This window comes from Sabethes cyaneus, chromosome 2 (genome assembly GCF_943734655.1).
Source record: "Sabethes cyaneus chromosome 2, idSabCyanKW18_F2, whole genome shotgun sequence".
NCBI lineage: Eukaryota > Metazoa > Arthropoda > Insecta > Diptera > Culicidae > Sabethes > Sabethes cyaneus.
The window spans coordinates 215,111,053-215,129,390 of record NC_071354.1 but is presented as its reverse complement, the minus strand read 5'-3'; the positions used below and the strand labels follow the sequence as shown (position 1 = coordinate 215,129,390).

General features: G+C 39.5%; 1 protein-coding gene across 1 annotated transcript; it reads left to right on the top strand.

Moving 5' to 3' along the window:
- The first annotated feature begins 2,948 nt into the window (after window positions 1-2,948).
- LOC128737066 (plasma membrane ascorbate-dependent reductase CYBRD1) lies at window positions 2,949-17,200 on the top strand. Its single transcript, XM_053831617.1, has 5 exons — window positions 2,949-3,078; window positions 15,893-16,120; window positions 16,200-16,408; window positions 16,472-16,626; window positions 16,695-17,200. Exons 2-5 carry the CDS (start codon window positions 15,910-15,912, stop codon window positions 16,861-16,863), a joined length of 744 nt encoding a protein of 247 aa, XP_053687592.1. The 5' UTR covers window positions 2,949-3,078; window positions 15,893-15,909; the 3' UTR covers window positions 16,864-17,200.
- The last annotated feature ends 1,138 nt before the right edge of the window (window positions 17,201-18,338 follow it).

Genomic DNA, 18,338 nt, shown 5'->3' with positions numbered 1-18,338 from the left:
TTATATATAAAAGAGGAGTGCGAAAGTTCGACCGCGCATCACTTGAGAACGGAGCGTCCGATTTGAGTGGTCTTTTTTTATTGTGTTCGTTTCCACCACCGCTATGTCTTTACGGCAGGGGCTTGCGATGGGTGCCATGTTTTTGTTGCCAACATCTCAGCACATCTCGACAAAGGTTGGCAGCAAATCTACCTGTCAGACGGGCGCTATTTCTTGCATTTTTTGAAATAGCGCCCTTCGTTAAGTGGACTGTCAAACACCGTTCGTTAAGATACGGATAGCACCCCGCTGCTTTACGGCGAGAAAAATTGGAAAATTTACTGAAGAGATTGGAAAACTCGAAAAATTAGTTTTCTATATTAAACCTGCAACACATTGAATGCGCTGTATTACTGGCTACTATGATCATCGACCGATACCACGTACGATTTTTAACAGCGCCGTTACCGCGGTAAACAAACACATGTTACCTTCATTTAAATCGCCACATGTAACAAAGAGGGATATTCTTGCTATTAACCATTTTTGTGAACTTGCAAGATCAGAAAATAATCAGCGTTATGTAATACGTTGTAGGTATAACTTATTGATAAGCCTAAGCTCAAGCCTAAAGTGTCAGTAATGAAATTCATATAAATGGTTGAAGCACTAAATTGATTAAATTGACACTTCCCAATCGCCAAATGAAGAATACCGATTTCATTGCACCCCTAAAAAGCAAAAAAAGTGCACAAAATTATGCTTTTGTGTTAAATTGTTTTAGTGCGTGAATTACCAAAGGAACAATAAGAATAAAAATTGATTCAAGGCAAATGGGTACTTTTATTAGTATTTTCACATATTTGAGGAGGCGGTTAGAAATGAAATTAACACATTAATTCATTTTGTGAAATAATGAAGCTAACTGGATCCGTAATTAATACTAACGTAGATTGCGAATTACAGTTATTGAGATTCGGCAATGACAATTGTATCGCTTAATTTATGTCAATCAATTTATTAATCAAATAAAAAAAAACATATTGCATTACTGTTGTTGGTTAACTTAAGAACCAGCATACAGAATAGGAAGATGATAATGGCACGAGCAGGGATGCCACATATAATTCTGCGTTTTTTGTTGGAAAAATCTGACAATCTGTACGACGAGGAAAAATATCTGTGCAAAAATCTGTCCAATGCAAAACAATGAGTGTGAAAGAGGTAGACAGTCATTTTGCTGACTATTTCCGTCTCTTTCACTCTCATGTAAAAGCTCAAAAATCTGTTTAATCTGTGTAATTTGGCGAAAATCTGTATTCTATGCATACAGATTCTGTACAGGCGATTTCTTTCAAATATCTGTTAAACACAGAATAATCTGTGCATGTGGCAACCCTGGGCACGAGTACTTTTGCGTATAAAAAGTATTTGAGAGCGTTACATAGAACAATGACATGTTTCAGCATCATCATTTCAGCATTCTGTTCTCAGGAATGCTTTAACGTATATTGCAAATAATTAGACAGCAGACTAAAATAAGGTGCTGTTTATGCCATAGAATTCAATTTTTACAAAAAAATAAGTTAACAATCAGCAGAATTTATGAGATAAGGTTCGAAGCAACTTCCACCAATTCAACCATTGGGTATTGGGAATTGGCAAACCACCTTTTGAACTGACATGTCTTCAACGTGTTGCCCATCATAATAAATTTTGAGATTTTTTTACTAAATGCCTTAATACGATTGAAATCTGGTGTTTAATCGACTCAAGAAACGTTGAACTCCTTAAAAAACTACAAAATTCTACTTATACCAGGTCGGTGTTAAATCAGACCGGACCAAGTCGCAAAATTTAAAAAAAATGAGTTAATGACAGCAAACGATCTAAAATTTCCTAAACTATATCTTACTCTAATCAGACTACATAAATGTGGTAAACAGCCAGAGTTATGAAATGTTTTCGAACGATTGATAACTATAAACCATACAGAGCAGCAAACTTTGAACGCGTTTTTCTCGAAATCGAGTTTTGTCACTTGGTTCGGTCTGACTTAACACCGACCACCTGTAATACACTCCGTTTTATAAAAACCGGCAGTTCTCTCAGTTCATCTAAAATTTACAATCTGAAACATTCAGTCCAATTTGTGGCAGTACGAAGTTTGCCGGGTCTTCTAGTAGTATATAATAGTCAAAATTATCGGTAAAATTCAAACAACAGAGCCATTCACTCTAAACTGATTGACGAGTATACTATATATACACATGTCCGTGATGATATCACTTGTTAACAGGCAAGAGTAAAGAGAATGTTCTGTTTGTGAGAGTAGAACTGATTAGCCTTTTGAATGATTCAAATGACTAACAAATAAGTGTAATAAAAGCTTAACCCTTATCTGTTTCGATCAGGTGACTGACAAAACTAACAAAAAATCATTGAAGATAATTTAAATGTTGCATTCTCCTGCACAATAAATCTATAAATATATACGTAGGTACAATAGTTCTCTCCGCATGGAAATTGTTGAAAAGATTCAATGGGTGGAGTAAAGAAGGATTCCTTATAGTAGAGTGGAGTAGGGTAAAATGTGGTTCGATCTTTAATTTGGGAATGGTTTGGATTACCCTACAAAACAATCATCGCTATCGCTGAAATATCAAAACATGATATCAACTGGTTTTATTAAAAATGTTCAAAAACATTACTTATTAGTTGTGTAGGCACATTTAGCATTTATCTACTCAACCAAACCGTTTCTTATACAACTCTTGCGCTCTCTGACTATTCACGCTCACGCGCCGTTCAAGCATTTTATCCGCGACTGTAGACACGATGTGCTATCGTCATCATCGCCATCATCATCATCATTATCGCTGGTTTAACTTCGCGGTGCTTTCCGAAATCTGCAGCTCAGCACAGCAGTTTAGCGGTATTCGCGATCGTGGCAACAACTGCCGATTTCATTCACCCACTGGCCAATATCATTGGGTGACGCGGACCGTTCGCTTTTGACCCGCAATCTGCAGCAGCCATTTTCACTACTTGTTGCTGGATCCAGTAGCCTCCGGTTTCAATTTAAGGGAAACAATTTCGGTAAGATGCTGTGCGAAAATTAAATTAAGTTTAGTGAAAACAATACCTAAGCGCTAAAAATAATATTCGAGAACAACGAACTGTGCGCCAGTGGAGTAACCTAAAGTGAGGAAGTAACTTTCATATCGCCGAAAATTAAGAGAAATCGGTGACGGTCGTTGGTTTTTTGGTTTTATGGTTGAATTATTTCCTTAAACGTAGTGGCATTGACAGGGGGAAGTTTTCCGCAAACGTTTGCAGTGTGGTTCCTATATTCCACCCCGTTATGACTGGTGGGCAACAAGTTGTTGCGCTCTGGCCTCCATGGCATGTACCTACCTATTTATTTCCACTAAAAGTTCTTATCATTCCTTACGCTTTACCATGTACAAAGCATAATTCTTCACAGTCATCTCCCCAGTAACCGGGCGTGTGATGTTGTTTGACCTTACACCGAACAATAGCTTCCATATGGTAGCGGAAAATGGTAAAGCGTTTTCCAGGGGTGACTGGGTGGAGACATTCTGCTGGGTTGGGTTGGGTGGTGAAGGCGCCCGCCCTGTTGCTTCGTTCATTCTGCTACGCAGAATGCAATGGTATTTTAATGCACATCGCGTTGGATGAGAAAGCGGCTCTGAATCACCTCTGTATCAGGTACCTAGATAGCAGGAGTGCTTCTGACATTTCAATAGACACGAGACGCGTTTTTATAAATTTAGCTAAAATGTAGAGAGGAAAAATGAAATGATTTTTCAATATGTGCTACAATATTGCATACTAAATTTAAAAGGGAAAGCCTCTGTAAACTTCTTAATTTTTCCGCAATAAAAAAACTGAAATACATATCTGGAATGAAAGGTTTTTACCGAAATACCAACAATTTATTTTTCGAATCTGTTTTACCGAGATCGCATTAAACACAGCTAATTAAACATTAGCTCTGCTCAACACTCAAGTCCTGCTCCTCGGTTCAACTGAACATGGATGCAGTTCTAAGTATTTTTCAAAATTAACGCACACGTTTTCATGAAATGTTGTACACGAACATAGTGCATAGATTTATAAATGGAACCAATATTAAAAAACTATTCTTCTATTATCCAGAAAACTACAATGGAAATCGCTTATCGCGCAAAAGTTCCTAACTCTCGAATCAAGTATCCCAGAACGAAATTTGTTTTAGCTTAGCTTAGCTTAGGTAGACTGTCCGTAGTTGCACTTCGTGAACCAGTAAGATTGCACAAAGAACCAATTAAATGGTGCTTGGGAGTAGCATTACATTCTCAATGTGCAACTTCTACTAATTCAATACTTTGAAAATTGACCACTAACGACACCGGCCACGACCAAAAGGCTGTACTACATGGGAAAAGGAAGGAATATTAGTCCGATACTTGCTGCTAGAGACCGCGGGTACCACTGCATCTCCACAAGTATCACGGGATAGGATTTGTGTTAGCAGGGCAAGGTACAGATTAGGGTTCATCTTGGTAGATGATATGATCCGATAAAACAACGCGCGCGTCAGCGATTATATTTTATCCATTACAAAAGCTTTCCGCGATCACTATTGCAGATTGTCGTTTAAAAAGCGCGTGCGACGTATTTGAGCCTGAATTCAATTCGAGGATATGAATTTTATGCTTTGGACATTTATTTCCGTAAGTAAAATATAACCTAGTCCCGCACGAATCCACTGTATGGACGAAAAATATTGCATCCGTCTGGTAGATAAGGTTGACGATTTATCACGAATGTTTTGATTTGATTTAATAGTTTCTCGCAAATTTAAGATACAGATATCATGGTGGTCATCAATCACGCGTTCTAATTCGTTTACGAACCATTACATTGAAAACTTTAATGCTCCAACTTTAATGCTGCTTTAATGCGAGTTTCTCGTTTCGTAATAAAGATCATACAAATAACGTATCTGTATTATTAGTGTAAATTACAATACAAACTACTATTAAAAATGACTGGTTTCGAATTTCAATCTGCGTAATTGTCACGGTTTCGGATAAATTTGGTTATCAAAGTTGTTGCAGCGAACGAGGCACGAAAGCAAGCGATGCTAATCCCTTGCAAAAAATACACTGAAGTCGCTTTTTACGCGACTATTTTTAAGCAAATTTCGGAATTTACGCGGTTTTTACGCGAATTTCGGAATTTACGCGATTTTCGGAATTTACGCGGATGTGCTCAAAACGTCTATTATTTCGCGTAGTGTTGAAGTCCACAAAGTTTTTTTTACGTGAAATTGTGGTTTTTTACGCAAATTTTGGAATTTACGCGGTCTTTTTACACGAATTTCGCAATTTACGCGGTTTTCGAAATTTACGCGTTTTTTAAGCGAATTTCGGAATTTACGCGGCTTTGATTTACACGGGACGTATCCTTCGCGTAAAAGGCGACTTGAGTGTACTCAGAACCTAGCCTCAGGACCATTAACGAAAACTGAGGGTAATAATGTGCTTCATGAATGATTAGAACAAAATTAAATTAAGAACCCATTGTCCATTGTCCATTGCGCAACAGTTTTACATTTTTGGCGATTTTTATGAAGATGTAGATAATCATCATATTGCTAATTGGTTCGCAGTACCTGACAGCTAAAACTAGGAACAGTGAGACCACTAAAGCATTTCTAAAAGCAAATAGTCCCTAAGTTGATAAGCATTTCCTCCTACCAACGCAAATATGTAGAGATATAGCGCCCTACACGCTCTGTCCCGGAACGAAATTTGTTTTTATGAAAAAGTAAGCAAATTTCATCTGTTATCCAGGAAAATATTGTCTGGAATTTTTTTTTCACGGCGCTGGAGCAAAGTCAAAAGCTATGTTCTTTTTCATGGAACGTTTTCAAAAAATTTTTTTCCTGGTTTAGATTTTATTTACCTTTATTTTCAATCATTGATGGTTTCACAATAGAAAAAATTTGGTGGAAAGAATTTCTGAAAAGATTTATTTACATTTGTAAAAAAAAGTTATTGGCTTTATAATGCTTGGTTCCTGTAATTTGAAATATTGATAGGGAACATTTGAACAGGAAATCGAGTTTTTTGACCAACACTTAGAAACAACGAAATATTTAATATAATATTTTCGACTTTTCTTTGGGGTTTTTCGCATTGAAAAAATTTCGTGGAAAAATTTTTCAGATATTTTTTCTGGACTGCTGGGAAAATTTAATTATAAATATTCTTATACAAAAATGTTAGCTCTACGATCCCTGAATGTTCTGGATGGCCGAGATAATCAGATTTTTTCCTTCAAGATTTAGGGAAAATAGATGACTACAAATTTATTTAGTACTAGCTGACCCGACAAACTTCGTATTGCCACAAATTAACCTGTGTTGTACATAAATCATGAATCTCGGATGATCTTTGTCACAATCTTGAGTTTTGCAAGCCCCCCAGTGGGCGGCGCTTCCGACGGCGGGTCACCGGCAACACTCGCGACCGTCTCGTCCTGAATGATCTAGTGTTACTATAGATAGTTTTTGTGGTCTTGTATTGACTAATGTTTTATGGAAGAGTCTCGAATTTCTCGAGTTCGATTAGTTTTTGAGTTTTGCAAAAATTTCTGTTTTATTTGTATGAGAGTCCATATCCCCCTACCACAGGGGTGAAGGTCTCTAACTATCGTAAAATAAATTCAAGACTCCAAAATCTCCCACATGCCAAATTTGGTTCCATTTGCTTGATTAGTTCTCAAGTTATAAGGAAATTTAAATTTCATTTGTATGGGAGCTCCCCTCTTAAAAGGGGAGATGGGCCATAACTCGCTTTCTAAAGAAGAGAGGGGTCTCAATTCACCATAGAAAAAAATCTTGCGTCCAAAACCACTTACATGTCAAATTTGGTTCCATTTGCTTGATTAGTTCTCGAGTCATGAGGAAATTTGTTTTTCATTTGTATAGGAGCCCCCCCTCTTAAAGTGGGGAAATCCATAGAAAATATACCATAGAAAATATTCTTGCCTACAAAAAACCCACATGATAAATTTGGTTCCATTTGCTTGATTAGTTCTAGAGTTATGAGGAAATTTGTATTTCATTTGTGTAGAAGCACCCCCTCTTAAAGTTGGGAGGGGTCCTAATTCACCATAGAAAATATTTTTGCCTCCAGAAACCTCCACATGCCAAATTTGGTTCTATTTGCTTGATTAGTTCTCGAGTTATGAGGAAATTTGAATTTCATTTGTATAGGAGCCCCCCCTCCTAAAGTGGGTAGGGGTCCCAATTCATCATAGAAAAAATTTTTGTCTCCAAAAACACCCACGTGCCAAATTTGGTTCCATTTCCTTGATTAGTTCTCGAGTTATGAGGAAATTTGTATTTTGTTTGTATGGGAGCCCCCCCCTCTTAAAGTTGGGAGGGGTCCTAATTCACCATAGAAAATATTCTTGCCCTCGAAAACTTTCACATGCCAAATTTGGTTTCATTTGCTTGATTAGTTCTCGAGTTATGAGGAAATTTGAATTTCATTTGTATAGGAGCCCCCCCTCCTAAAGTGGGTAGGGGTCCCAATTCATCATAGAAAAAATTTTTGTCTCCAAAAACACCCACGTGCCAAATTTGGTTCCATTTCCTTGATTAGTTCTCGAGTTATGAGGAAATTTGTATTTTGTTTGTATGGGAGCCCCCCCCTCTTAAAGTTGGGAGGGGTCCTAATTCACCATAGAAAATATTCTTGCCCTCGAAAACTTTCACATGCCAAATTTGGTTTCATTTGCTTGATTAGCTCTCGAGTTATGAGGAAATTTGTATTTCATTTGTATAGGAGCCCCCCCTCCTAAAGTGAGGAGGGGTCCCAATTCATCATAGAAAAAATTTTTGTCTCCAAAAACACCCACGTGCCAAATTTTGTTCCATTTGCTTGATTAGTTCTCGAGTTATGAGGAAATTTGTATTTCGTTTGTATAGGAGCCCCCCCTCTTAAAGTGGGGAGGGGTCCTAATTTACTATAAAAAATATTCTTGTCCTCGAAAACCTTCACATGCCAAATTTGGTTCCATTTGCTGGATTAGTTCTCGAGTTATGAGGAAATTTGTATGGAAGCCCCCCCTTTTAAAGAGGAGAGGAGTTATAATTCCCCTTATAAAGAGGGGAGGGGTCTCAATTTACCATAGAATAAATTCTTGTCACCAAAAACACCCACATGCCAAATTTTGTTCTATTTGCTTGATTAGTTCTCGAGTTATGCAGAAATTTGTGTTTCATTTGTATGGGAGCCCCCCCTCTTAGTGGGGGGAGGGGTCTCTAACCATCACTAAAACCTTTTCTGGCCCCAAGAAACCTCTACATGCATATTTTAATGCCGATTTGTTCAGTAGTTTTCGATTCTATAAGGAACATACGGACAGACAGACAGACAGACAGACAGACAGACAGACAGACAGAAATCCTTCTTTATAGGTATAGATTTTTTCGTCCGCAATTTCCTTAGCTATTCCCATATAAAAAGTTTTATGCCCTTCGACCCTTTATGTATAATTTTAAAAAACAGTCACTTTCGTGGATTAAACTGTAATTTAGAAATCCGCATATTTAACACTCAAAATAATATTAATGTCGAAATTACAGGAAAAATTGTGTTAATATTTTTCCCGTACTATTTACGTGAATTTCACGTAGTTTACACTAATTCGTTCACGTAAAACCCAGATATATGTTATAATATTTTCCAATACTGTTCAACTGACAATCACGTACCTCCTAGAGAAATTAACGTGATTTTTCACGTAGAATGTGTGGATTATTTTGAGTAAAAACTAAGAGCGAAAAAGTGGTGACTAGATGGAATGTAGTAATAATTATGTCATTTTTGACGTAGGACTACGTCTTACGGCAAGTTTTGAGATAGGGTGTCATTCCAAAAAATCGAAAAATGCGAGCGTCACGAAAAATGAAAGGTTTTGAGCGCTAATAGCTCAGCGGTTTTCCGATCGATTTTCAATATTCTTACACCAATCGATTGAAAAATCTTCTAAGAATTGACCCAAATAAAGAAAAGTGTGGAATCATGATGTTGAACTATTGAAAAATTGAACCTATGTTTTACCAGAATTCTCGCTTCGTGATTAGTTGTTGGAAATGACGTCATCAAAGTAGAAACGCGTTTTCACGCTTCGGTTTATAATTCAGTCAATTTTCAATAGATTTCCAAGATATTTACACCAATTGATCGGAAAATCGATTGAGAATATTGAAAATATAGAAAACTATTGATTTTGTGTTTGAAATTGAATTTGAAAAATTTTTGTTTTTGAATTGATTTTGAAAATTTGAATTATTTTCATATTTTTGCCTTCCCTCGTCAGTGCTTCCCTAGCACGGATGACAGAAATATATACGATATAAGCTATAGGTTAAGCTTCCTTATGATTGTATTTAATTTACGCCCTATAGAATCCGATTGAAAATAGAGGTTTTCCGTCAGATCATACCCCTCCTTTTCTTATTTTTTCTCAAAAGTACTCCCAATACGAGTGACAATGGTGCAAAAATATATTTTTTTCGTTGACTCTAGAATTTACTACGATTTTTTAAACAATGCAAATTGCAAGAATGTTGAGTTTCTTTTCACCAAATCACGAATGTTGAGTTTTAAAAAATTCGTTTCGGCTGCACTGTTTATCAAAATTTTCAGATTTTCTGGCAGCATTGCATAATAGTTTTTGACATATGTGTATCAGCGGTAGAGTGAAAAGGATAAAACGAATGAAAAGCTAATGATTACCTTCTTTTTCATTTCGTTTGTTGCTTGCCACAAGAGTAAAGAGTGGCACAAATGGTTTCGAAGTGGTGAAAATAGAGGACACTGGTACAAAAAGGCATGTAAGACATCCGAGAAGTGACCGGTTGAAATATACGTATTTTAGTTTTTCATTTTTACAGTAGTTAGAGGCTTTAATAAAGAAAGTTTTATATGGGTATCATTTCTAAGAGTCAAAACCGAACATTTAGTGAAAAAAAAATTTTGACGGAAAACCTCTATTGTTGAGCTTCAGCTGTTGCTGCTTCCCACGGGTAAGGCAACGAAGACATGCAAATTCACCAAGCGAGGTGTTGGAGCTGGAGTACTCGTTTCGCTGCCGTGAAGGAATATCTGGCTGCTGAAGTGGCAGGAAATATGCTGCTCGCGACAACGAAACGATCAGAATTATCGTCACTTGCAGCTGGCCATCCGCAACAACGAAGAGTTGAACAAATTGCTGTCCCGTGTCACCACTGCTATGAAAAGTGTCTTTCCGAACATCTAAACTGTTTTGTTGCTGCCCAAGAAGACAGAAAAGAAGGCTTAAATTTCCAGCATATCACGTCGAAAATCCGTTCTTTTAAGAACGAAACATATGTTCATGAAGATTTGAGGAATTTTTGCTCACTGATTTTAATTCTATTTAATTTAGATTGATTCTAATGTTCGCTTCTAATCAAATAATTTTAACCGATCACCTCTCGTGGTTTTGTTCGCTTGTTGCTGGTGGTTCATTTCGTTGCCGTGATGGAATATCTGGCTGCTGAAGTTCTGGAATTGGCAGGAAATATGCTGCTCGCGACAACGAAACGACCAGAAGCATCTCACGTCACTTGCAGCTGGCCACTTGGAATGGTATTTCATCGTGATTCAAGAATATACACGAACGGCTTCGTTGATCGCATAGCTGCTGAGGCTTTCCGGTTGGTCCGTTGTAATAAATCGTGCCTGGTTAGCGGTTATCGGTACTCCAATTTACCGAACAGAGAATTACGTTAAGTGCGTTAGTGCAAGTTTATTGCAAGCAGGAGTTATGATAATCAAACAATCGGTCCTTTTAAGGGCCACACAACGATTGAAGAGTTTATATTTTCTTGCCCAGTTAATACCATAATTACAGGCAACGAGGGAAAAGTTGAATTTTTCACCATTGCGGACGACCAACCAATGACGGTTATAAGTTTTCTGGTCACGGGCGACATTTTCTGCGACTTCCAAAACGTCTGCAGCTTGTTAATTCTAGATAGAATTAACAAAAGGGCGAATGTCGCAAATGTAAACAAACCGGGTGAGTCACTTTTTGCTGGACCAGCATAAGGAAATCAACCCTCACTCGGTTTGTTTACGCTTGCGACATTCGCCCTTTTGTGAATTCTTTCTTCAATTATCAGTGTTCTTTTGTATGCCGCAGAAAATTTGCGCAAAACTTTCAACTTTTTGAAAACTCGTGTACCGTCTACCGATCAACTGAGGAAAAGCACTATTCAACGTAGAAACAGATCATAAAAATTTATTTACTGACTTGATTTCGTTTTAATAAAATAGATTTAATCAATTCATGGATATAACTCCAAAATCGGTTGAGAATTGAACCTATACAATGTTACTACTTTGACAAACGTTACGTATCTAGGTTGTATACATGAAGAATCGTATTATTACATACATGGATACATTCTACTATTGCTACAAACAGACCTACGTGGTCCTACGTCACTTATGCGGTCGTGTCTTGTGCACAACCCCTCTGATTTTTTTTATCTAATTACTTAATTTACCAGCCGAGAGCCGGGGTAGCTCTTGTTGTATCAAGAATTCCTCTCCAATGTACTCGGTCCAGGGCTACTTATCGTCAATTCGTTGAGCGTCTCGACACACGCAAGTCAGCTTCAACCTGGTCGAGTCATCTAGCACGTTGGGCCCCTCTTTTTCTGGTGCCGGTGGGGTTCTTGAAGTGAACGGATTTCACTGCACCGTCGTCCGGCATCCTTGCGATGTGGCCGACCCATCGAAGTCTCCCAACTTTCGCTAGGTTCACGATGAGAATCTCTCCAAGTAGTAGTTCATACGCCTACGCCAATCTCCGCTATCCGTTTGTACTACGCCGAAAATAGTTCGCCACACCTTTCATTCAAATGCGGGAAGTACACGTATATCTTCCGTAAGCAAAGCTGTTGTCTCAAGTCCGTAGAGGACTACCGGTCTAATTAGCGTTTTGTACATCGCCAGCTTTGCGCGGCGGCGAGTGCTCCTTGATCGAAGCGTCTTGCGAAGGGAAAAATAGGCTCGATATCCAGCTTGAATGCGTCCTTGGATCTCCTTACTCATGTTATTGTCTGCGGTGACCAGAGATCCCAAATATACGAATTCATCAACCACTTCCAGTTCATCACCATCAAGAGTCACTGTCCGTGGGAGGCACACGTTGCTTTCTCTGGAGCCTCTTCCTATCATATATTTGGTTTTCGACGTATTGATTTGTTACCCTATCCTCCTAGCCTCCGTTTTTAGTCTGGCGTAGATTGTTTCCACCGTCCCAAGGTTTCTAGTAATGATGTCGAGGTCGTTTGCGAAGGCTAGGAGTTGGCTACTCTTGCTAAAGATCGTTCCTCGTTTCGATACCCGCTCGCTGGATCACACTCTCAATAGCGATATTGAATAACATACAGGACAGCCTATCCCCTTGCCGCAACCCTTTGCGCGATTCGAAAGGACTCGAGAGTGTCTCCGAAACGCGCACGTAGTACATCACTCGCTCCAGAGTAGCTTTGACCAGCCGCGTCAGTTTGTTCGAATAACCGTACTCGTGTATTATCTGCCGTAGCTGTTTGCGTTCAATTGTATCGAATGCTGGCTGCTCTAAAATCTACGAAAATATGATGCGTGGGCACGTTTTACTCCCGACATTTCTGGAGGATTTGTCGGAGAGTCAAAATTCGATCCGTAGTAACATGGGCCCCCATAAAGCTTACTTGATACTGTCCTACGAATTCTCTTGCTATTGGGGATAGACGACGCAACAATATATGGGAGAGCATTTTGTAGGCGGCGTTGACAAGCGTGATGCCGCGGTAATCACAGCAATATAGCCGGTCGCCCTTTTTGTCAATGGGACAGACCAAACCTTCCATCCACTCCTCCGGTAGTTTCTCCTCCTCGTAAATCTCTGAAACCTTTGCTAGCCGAGTGCCGAGTTCTGCCGGGAGTCGGTCCTTTCCGGCGGCTGTATTATTCTTCAGCTGACCGATTTTTCGCCGGATCTGTTCGAGATCGGGAGCCGGCAAGCTGTTGTCGTTTATAGGTTCTTCCGTTGCGTTTCCTTCTGCTATTGAGGTGCTCATCGAAGAACTGCTTCCACCTGTCAACCACCTCGCGCTCGTTCGTGATTAGATCCCCTCCCTCGTCCCTACACATGTCAGTTTTAGATGTGTAGCCCTTACGAGTTTGGTTCACCTTCTCGCAAAACTTGCGCGTGTCATTAGCCCGGAATAGTTGTTCCATGTCCTCACGATCTCTGTCCTCCTTCTGGTTCTTTTTCCTCCTCAGGACCAAGGTCAAATCATTCCACGCTCGTCGATACTTGGCCAAATTCTCTCTCGTGGATATGCTTAGATAGTTTTTCCAATCTCTTTTGACGTAGGACTACGTCTTTGTTTACTATACTGGGACTGGGTAGCACTTTGTGAAAACGAAAATAGAAGTGTAACGTTTGAATGAAAGATTTCAAATTGTAATAACTTCTGAACTACTGTATGAAACTGAACAATTTATATGTCGTTGGATTGATAAAATGACCAGCAAATGGGGGGGGGGGGGGGGAGTAAGAGAGCAATTTTAAGGAGGGCGTAAGAGGAGGCCTCTTATACAAATGAAACACAAATGTCCTAAAAACTCGAGAACTAATCAAGCAAATGGAAGCAAATTTGGCATGTGGAGGTTTCAAAATTCAGGGACAAATTTCCTCATAACTCGAGAACTAATCAAGCAAAAGGAACCAAATTTGGCATGTGGGGGCTTTTGGAGGCATGAATTTATTTTATGATGGTTTGAGACCCTCACCCCTGTGCTAGAAGGATAAGGACTCTCATATAGATAAAACAGAAATTTTTGCGTATGTCCCATATTTTCTGCTATGTAATAAGCGGTAAGGTGTGAAAGTAAACTAGTTAAACCTTCTCGAAGCAAAAGATAGTGAATCGACGCCGCTAACTTACGTGTCTGTTGCCATTCATGTCAAAAGAGAAGGACATTCGAATGGCACGTCATATTTGCGATGAACGTGCTTTGGCTCTAATGTTATTTGTAGCCAATGGCCCTTTTAAAGGCCACCAGGGAGTTAAAGTAAGATTATTGAAACATGTCAAGCTACGCATAATCATATGCAATACAATAATCTGTGGGCTGGTCATTCATTACTATTTCAACCTTTAGGATGCACACAAGTTTTTTTAAAAGAAATCTTTATGTCCCCGTCCACCAAGGGGTCGGACACTCAGCACATAGTGCCCTGGCACTGCAGAAATATCAAACGGCACACCTCTAAAGCCTTATAAAAATAACATTTATAGGGCTTTACACACCTCCGGTTCAATTTTACATATGAAATGGGAGCACTGCCAGTTGTCAAAATCATCTCGCACGGTTGCCAGGTCTATCAGATTTTAACAAATTTAACAAATCTTGCAGTTCGGCACTTTCGGTACAGCACCGGCACAGTTCGGTTCGTTTCAAGTCGCCTAACATAAAAACGGCTGTGCCGAGTGTCCGACCCCTTGCCGTCCACGTATTTTCAAAGCTACCATTGCATTCAATGAAGAATTGAATCTGAATAATTCGCTCTTCTCTTTTAAACATTCACTTAACAATGGCATTCACAGATTTTAATAAAGATACATATGCCAGAAATGCACTTTAGTGTTTGATCTAATGATCTAACCTACGTCACTCTTTCGTACAACCCTTAGGGCTGTATACCTTGTAGGTTTTAACTATATATTTCGACTTGAATAGATGTTTCCTACTGGTCTTAGATTTACCCTTCTAATTGCAGTGGCACGTTGTACAGGATATTGTTCAGAGTGAACACATGTCCTGTCAATAGACGTATGGAGATTTCATTTATTAATCTGAGTTCGTGCTAACTCTAACTAGTCTCCAAAGTCTCTAAACCGGAATGCTAGACATTCTAAAATGAACTTACATTTTCAACGTTTCGGGCTTATTTAATGATCGATTTGACTGCAAGTAGTTAGCAACCAACAGTTTTTTGGTTCAGTAATTGAAATTCATTTCCGTTATACCATCTCAGGGAATCAAAACTTCAAAAAGTTGTGAATGGAACAATTGAACAGCTGATTGTTATCTACATTTACGATATGGTATTTACGTACTATTCACAATGCCGCTACCTCATTACTTCCTAAATGAACTGTGATATAGCGTCGTAAATAAACGAGATAACGTAGTCCCTAATTCAGCAATATTGCAGATAAGAATCAGCTGTACAAGTGTTGAATTGAGGATTTTCTTAGATGTTCATTTCCTGAGGAAATGAGGTAAGAAGAGCCGGCCACACCTTGTTGCTGGTGCTGGCGCGCTAATCAATTTGTGGTCGAAATTCGAACATAGAAGTGCTCAAGGTATCGTTATGCATATTTTCTTTATATTCTAAAGCATTCCACGCGCCACCAATCTAAAAATTATCTACTTAGGCTGGTCACGAGAAGATTGATTGATTGGGCGGCTAGACGACGTTGTAATTTTGGCCCAGATAAAGACAATAGCTTTTTTCCACATTAAACTCGCCAACAGAAATTTCCCTGACGCAATTTCGAAAAGGAAGCGCGAAATGGAACGACTGCATAACTAGATTCGTCCGGTGATTGAGTATACATAATTATCGAAATTATCGGTCAATTATTGTCTCAACTTATTTTGAACACTCATGCTCGAGTTCTTTATCGTTATCATTGTCAACAACAAATCACGTTTTTTCCGGTGATGTCACCATTCAGCAGATTTGCGATAAGCATTATTATTTTAAGCTATTTAAAGGCTTGTTTTAATTTCAGAATAATAAACAAGAGAGATGGAGAATAACGGACCTTCCGCTGGATCGTACAATAACTTCCGGGTTCTGTATCTGATCACGCAAATGGTTGGTGCAACGATTGTGATCCTGGTAGGGTCCTGGATTGGTGCCCATCTGAATGGCCTCGCATGGACTTCCCAGCCTTCCGTACAGTTCAACTGGCATCCACTGCTGATGACCATGGGAATGATCTTCCTGTACGGAAATTGTAAGTATGCATTTAGCTCGTAGGGCACGGATGCTTGACACTGAAACACTTCTGCACATGCTGCACATTTTTCGCACAGCCATTCTTATCTATCGAGGATTCCGCTATGCGCGCAAAAAGCCCTTGAAAATCACTCATGCCGTCATCCATGGATTGGCGTTCATTTTTACCGTAATTGCACTGGTGGCTGCCTTCGATTCGCATAACTTGGCCAATCCTCCGCGACCGAATATGTACACGCTACACTCGTGGGTCGGCATGGCGGCCGTGGTCATATTTGGTCTTCAGGTGAGTTCTGACAGTGGAAAAACATTACTTGTTAGGATACTAGTAACTCTTTTTCATTTACAGTACGTATTCGGATTCGTTTCCTATCTGTTTCCGGGAGTTCGAGACACACTGCGTGCCACCTACATGCCCATTCACGTATTTTTCGGAGTATTTGGTTTTGTTCTGGCCATTACAGCTTGTCTGTTGGGACTACTGGAAAAAGCTATTTTCTCGATGTAATTTATTCTGTCTCAAACTTATGTTTTAGCTCTTCAACATTTCACATTGATTTTGCTTATTTCAGAAACAATTATTCCCAACTCCCACCACAGGCTGTTCTAGTTAACATGATCGGTTTGCTCATGGTCGTATACGGATGCCTCGTGGTATTTCTGGTCACCGAACCAATGTACAAACGCAAACCATTACCAGAGGACGTAATGTTGCTGACGCACAGTGCATCTTCCCAATAGATGCGGAAACCTTCCGAATATGCTACAGTTATCTGAACGGTGGTGTCTAAATATTGTTTACAGAAAAAAAAAACGATTGTACTTATGAGTGCTAAGGTATTTTTTATTGTTACCAGTCACCGGGTAATACTAGAAATAGCTCAAAATAATACAAATATGTTCCAATGCTTAGTGGTCCAAAGCGATTCATATGTAAATTATACTCCTACACAACTATCGATCATTAATGTGATAAGTTATATTATACCAAAAAGCTATTTCAAAAACGATGCTATGTATTGTAAATATGAAGCCTATATTTAAAATATAAGACAAGCATTTCCGAGCATTTTCGGATAAGAAGACAATAGCACAAGCACAACTATTTAAATAACTTACTTAATTGGACTGGCTTCTCTATGAGGTCAGTTAAACGCAGTGCTTCCATCTAACTCGCTCCATTGGCGCTTAGTAGTTTTCATTTCCACGGGCACCCAGTGGTCGCTACATTTTATTCCGCCTGGTCTAATCACCTCGATCGTTGTGCCCGTCATCTACTTGGTTTAGGTGTGAACATCATTTTTGCAGAAAAGCAGTCTGGCATTCTAGCAACTTATCCTGCTTGGCCCTCAGTAGACGTCTACAGGCAGTACCGGATTTGACATTTGTTATCGCTTACAAGCGTTCCTTCCTATCTTCATCGTCAGCAGATGTGCACGGTAAAGCACTTTTCGTAGTTAATTGAAACGTTTGCTCTCTAAGAAGCAAACATATCTATCTGCTCGACTTTTTCAATATGAAAGAAATCGACATTGCCGTCATAACGGAAACCCATCTCAAGCCGGTAGATAGCGTCTACCTTTTCGAATATTGGTTTTTGAGACTCAAAGTTTGAGACTAAAGTGTGAGGCAACCGAAGGAGAAATCAGAACGGGATCATCCTGGCGGAAGATTTTGAAGCCGGCTACTACAACATCTTGGCACCGGACAGTTCGACTAGAATCTCTAGATCTGGGATTCACTCTATTGATGACGATTACCAGCCATTGTACTCGGTCCTGGGCTACTCGTCGCCAATCCACTACGCGTCGCGACACACGCAAGTCGGCTTCAACCTGGTCGAGCTATCTACTATAGCACGTTGGGCCCTTTTATTCCTGGTGCCGGTGGAGTTCTTAAAGTGCACAGTCGTCCAGCATCCTTGCGACGTAGCTGACCTACCGTAGTATCCCAACTTTCGCCATGTGTACGATGGGAATCTCTCCAAGCAGTGCCTAAAACTCATGATTTATACGCCTCCGTCACACTCCGCTTTCCGTTTGTACTCCACCAAAAATAGTCCGCAACACATTTCGTTCAAATACGGAAAGTGCACGTATGTCTTCTGTAAGCAAAGTTAATGTCGCAAATCCGTAGAGGACTACCAGTCCGATTAGCATTTTGTACATCGTCAGCTTTGTGTGGTGGCGTATGCTCCTTGATCGAAGTGTCTTGGC